Source organism: Helianthus annuus, chromosome 7, assembly GCF_002127325.2.
Source record: "Helianthus annuus cultivar XRQ/B chromosome 7, HanXRQr2.0-SUNRISE, whole genome shotgun sequence".
In the NCBI taxonomy this organism is placed as follows: Eukaryota; Viridiplantae; Streptophyta; class Magnoliopsida; order Asterales; family Asteraceae; genus Helianthus; species Helianthus annuus.
In genome coordinates this window covers 89,968,353-89,972,677 of record NC_035439.2, presented here as the reverse complement: position 1 = coordinate 89,972,677, position 4,325 = coordinate 89,968,353, and the positions used below count along the sequence as shown (strand labels likewise).

At 37.5% G+C, this 4,325-nt stretch overlaps 1 protein-coding gene across 3 annotated transcripts; it reads left to right on the top strand.

Moving 5' to 3' along the window:
* The first annotated feature begins 586 nt into the window (after window positions 1-586).
* On the top strand, window positions 587-2,998 carry LOC110921752 (F-box/LRR-repeat protein At4g14103). Of its 3 annotated transcripts, none has more exons than XM_022166101.2 (5): window positions 589-773; window positions 976-2,193; window positions 2,281-2,484; window positions 2,557-2,719; window positions 2,785-2,998. In XM_022166101.2, exons 2-5 carry the CDS (start codon window positions 997-999, stop codon window positions 2,787-2,789), a joined length of 1,569 nt encoding a protein of 522 aa, XP_022021793.1. In that variant the 5' UTR covers window positions 589-773; window positions 976-996; the 3' UTR covers window positions 2,790-2,998. The 3 variants fall into 3 exon arrangements, with proteins under 3 accessions (XP_022021795.1, XP_022021793.1, XP_022021792.1); XM_022166100.2 differs by having other exon boundaries at window positions 973-2,193; XM_022166103.2 differs by lacking the exon at window positions 2,557-2,719 and having other exon boundaries at window positions 587-773; window positions 973-2,193.
* Window positions 2,999-4,325: the final 1,327 nt, after the last annotated feature.

Sequence of the window (4,325 nt, the reverse complement as noted above, 5' to 3'; positions counted from 1 at the left end):
CGGACCGTTCACAAACACTTATCGAACGAGATTTTATGTTCGTGTTTGTTTGTTAAGGAAATGAACATGTTCGTGTTCGTTTGTGTTTGTTTGTTAATTTTAGGCAACGAACGTTGATGAACACAAATAAGCACAAACTAATGTTCAAGAACACAAATGGAAACAAATGAACGCAAACAATCATTCATGAACAGAATATATAATACACCGACACTTATTAGATATTTAATTTTTCAGAATTTTGAAGTATTTAAATAAATATAAAAACTAAAAACACTAATGAAATATCGAACACAAACAAACATGTTAGCGAACGTTCACGAACATAAACGAACGAACACGACCTCTGTTCATGTTTGTTCATTTAACTAAACGAACGAAATTTCTTGTTCATGTTCGTTTGTTTAGTAAACAAACGAATACAAACGAACTTCCCATCGAATGGTTCACGAACTGTTTACCGAACGTTTAGTTCGTTTGCAGCCCTACAAACAAGGGTATTTTGGTTTTTTTTTTTTTTTTTTACAAAAACTTAAAGAAACGTTTTAATTGAAAGTTGCAGTGATCAAATTTCGGGATGAAAATGACATTTTACTAAAAAAAACGAGACAGATAAAGGAAATCGGGTGACTACTTGACCCGCGCCTCTTCTTCTTCTCTTCCTGTTTGAAAAAAAACCTAACCCTAATCACGCATGGGTCTCTTCTGCTGTGAAAATTAAAGTTAAAAAAGGTAAGTAGAGAGATTTCTGTTCTGCAAAGCGATAAAGATCGGTACGTATCTCTTTTATCCCTGATTTCACTGTTCATGGCAAAATTTCATCTGCAGAACTTGTTCAAGATCCCTAATAGACTGCTTGCTAACTCTTTCTCAATTTTATATTTCAGTATCCGAAATTTTACACTATTTATCTCGCCATTGTTGTTGGTTGGTTGGTTACACCATTTGATATTTGTTCTTTTAATTTTGTAGTAGTTAGCTACTGAAATTGGAGACATGGATCGAATCTCGCAGCTTCCTGATTTCATTGTTCATCACATACTCTCTTTTCTCAAAACTCCTAAAGACCTTGTTCGGATGAGTGTATTGTCTAAAACCTGGCTTCACCTAACCGCTTCTTTCCCCATTTTAGATTTCAGCATAGGTGATTTTAGGTCCGGAGAAAGTTTTTTCAGTTATGTTGAGTATACAACCTCTAGATTTTGCCACCAAAATCTCCCTGCACACAGCCTCAGGCTCGTTAAATTTCTCCGAGATCCTGCAGATTTGGATATTGTTGACAGATGCCTTGAAAGAGTTTTTAGGAATGGCGTCAACGAGTTGGTGATTTATCTGCATAACTATTCAGATTATCCAGAACCCCCTTCTGATTCTGAAGAATCCGCTTCTGATTACGAGGAATCCCCTTCTGCAACTGCTATGCCAAGGTACCGTTTGCCAAACACACTTTTATCGGTTTCCGTGTTAACATCTTTGACCATATTTGGCTGTGACTTGCCTTCTTCCTTCATGGTTGATGCTCTCAAGTTTAAGTCTTTGACTCGGTTGAAACTCGAAAACATCCATATAGATGATGAAATGATCACGTATCTCGCCACTAGTTGCCCTCTTCTTCAAGTATTTGAGATTAGAAGTTGTCCTGGTTTCAAAAGGTTTTGTGTTCATGGGCACCAAAGTCTTCAAGAAGTTGATATTTCCTTTGACGCTCCGGTTGAAAGAATAGATATTGAAGCTCCAAATCTATATGAGCTTTCTGTAGCAGATGAGGGTGAAACAGGGCAACCGCAGATGAACTTGGCTTCATGCAAAAAACTAACATCAGTGTCTTACGAAGGGTGTCCCTTACCAAACGACTTCTTATCCAACTTCCCTTTCGTTGAAAATTTGGTTTTGTTTACTTGTTATCAGGGCAATAATCTAAAGCTATCAAGTAATTCCTTGAGGACATTGGTGTTAACTTCAGACTTTGATTTGGAAGAAATTGAGCTAAGTACTCCCGCTTTGGGTTTATTTATTTACTCTTGTAATGAACACTATTCAGGCCTTGGGATAAGCCATTTACCCCATCTAGAATTGTGTATGCGATGCTATCTCGATGACTCTATTGATACTCTTTGGTTCCAGAAGTTGAGGCTATTTTTGGACAAAAAAAATGGCTTTAAAGCTTTGAACTTGTATATTTGCATGGATCAGGTGCGTTTCTTTGATCAAATTGTTTATGTATTGCTTTGTTGTTAACAATTAACACAAAGTTGTATATTCCCTCTTATTGTCTTGCAGAAGCTCACAGTGTTAGAAAACCTAAAGGCGGTTGAGTTGCCACCTTATGAACTTGAGCATATTGAGCTACATTTTGAGCATGAAGAATCATCAGATCATGCCACTTTTGTGGATGCAGTTCTTTGTTGTTTCTGTCCTCGATCTCTAACCTTAAGATCATCTTTTCCTTTAACTACTTTTGAAGAAAAAAGTCCTCTTGTCAAGGTAAGATTCTGTTTGCACACCGTACTTAAGTAGAAATTTTGGCTTTTCTTTTATTTGTTATGTTTTCTTTAGTTTACATACGAAAAGCTACTTGAACAAGAATTCCAAGGCCAAACTAGTATTCAGATTGTGTCACCTTACTCTACCAAAGCACAAAAGCAGTTTAAGGGCTTGATGTCATTGCCAAGGTCATTACCTCGTCAAGAAAAAGCAATTAGCTTTATAAAGGAAGAAGGTTAATTTTTTAATGAGCTATTATGATAGACGCATTCTTTACCTCACTTGTTAAAATCCAAACAGAATAAGCATGCGGTCAAAGGTTTGGAGATTTTTGGATGCACTGGATTTCGGAGCCTATCTGTTAATTTGGACTGAAGATTAGAGTTTAACAAATTGGAATTAAACTTTATAAGTATTGTTCTTTTTAATATTTACATGTGTAGTGTGGTTTTGAATCATGACAATGGTGTCTTGACTAATGACTAATCTATATATTGGAGCTTATGCTTTGTTACTCGTTGTTCAGATTCTATCTTGGACCTTATGTTTTTGCTAAGCGTGGCAAAAACAAACGGGTGAGATCATAACGGATCAATTTAAAATGTGTCATACGAGCAGCATGAGAACTCTGAAATCAAGCGAAACCAACAAAATATCTATGTTAAAGCCTAAACTGTTCTATTTCAAAAAACATATTGTTATAAAAGTGATAATATTGTTTTTTAATCATAACCAACTCTTCATTTATTATGATTTTTTCTTTGTATTTTAGTGTTTAGTAAGGTCTTAGAGGGTCAGCTCACATGTCCTGTTTAGGCCCATCAAAACTCACCCGACCCAACCTGAGCATCTTGCACCTCTAGTTTATATCATTTTCCTTTGTTTTTATCCTCTATTTTTTGGGTTCCTTAAACAAAGATCAGTAAACTACACTGGTTAATGAAGCTAAACTGTCATTGCTACCTTAACTATAAGTGACCAATAATAATAAAAATTAAAGAAACTCTAAGGGGTTGTTTGTTTACCTCTTAATGAGTCTCTTAATGGTTCAGACCTCTTACTGATTCAGCACTTAATGGTTCAGACTGTTTGTTTCGTGAGCAGATGTCTGAATGGTTCAGACATTTGCCTCTGAATGGTTAAGTATTATACAGAGTCTGAATGGTTAAGACCTCTAATCTGAATTGGTCAGACATTTGCCTCTGAGGGTTAAGCATTATATTGGCTCTTAATGGTTCATACCTCTTACTGGTTCATCACTTATTGGTTCAGACCTCTTATGGGTTCAACATTTAACCCTTCAGAAGTTGCCAAACAGCCCCTAACTCGAAAAGGCTATCGAGTAAAGAAGTTGAGATGGGTAATCGTGCTGGAGAAGCCGTGAACGTGACCAATCACAAGTTGACACGTAAGGCGGGATTTACGGAGTGACGGTTACCACGCGCGTGTGGCCCTCACTCACCTGACACCAAAAGGCGTGACTTACACAGTGGCATCGATCGTCACCGTGTCAGCGGTCAACTCAAACGTCGCCGTCACCAACAACTTGCACCAACCTGTCAGATTTCAAATTTCAAGAAATTTCCCGTGCAAAAACAAGTTACTTTAGCAACAAGCTAAGAAGTTGCGCCGTGTGGATAAACATTCATACACACGCACGCCAACCTCTATCAAACAAGACAATCCCCAGAGATTTGTTTAGCGCAATGTTGCATGACACTTTATCAACAAGCTTGGCAGCTACGCCATAGTGATTACAGCACATCACACGTGCGCCAGCTATCTCGCTGCGTCGCCTGAATTGTGGCACATTACACGCGCGCCAGCTCCCACAACTTAAA

Excerpts from the sequence above, each read along its gene's own strand:
- LOC110921752 (XM_022166101.2), top strand. The coding sequence starts at position 997 with ATGGATCGAATCTCGCAGCTTCCTGATTTCATTGTTCATCACATACTC. Across the intron at positions 2,194-2,280 it reads TGTATATTTGCATGGATCAG|AAGCTCACAGTGTTAGAAAA; the intron begins GTGCGTTTCTTT and ends ATTGTCTTGCAG. Across the intron at positions 2,485-2,556 it reads AAAAAAGTCCTCTTGTCAAG|TTTACATACGAAAAGCTACT; the intron begins GTAAGATTCTGT and ends TGTTTTCTTTAG.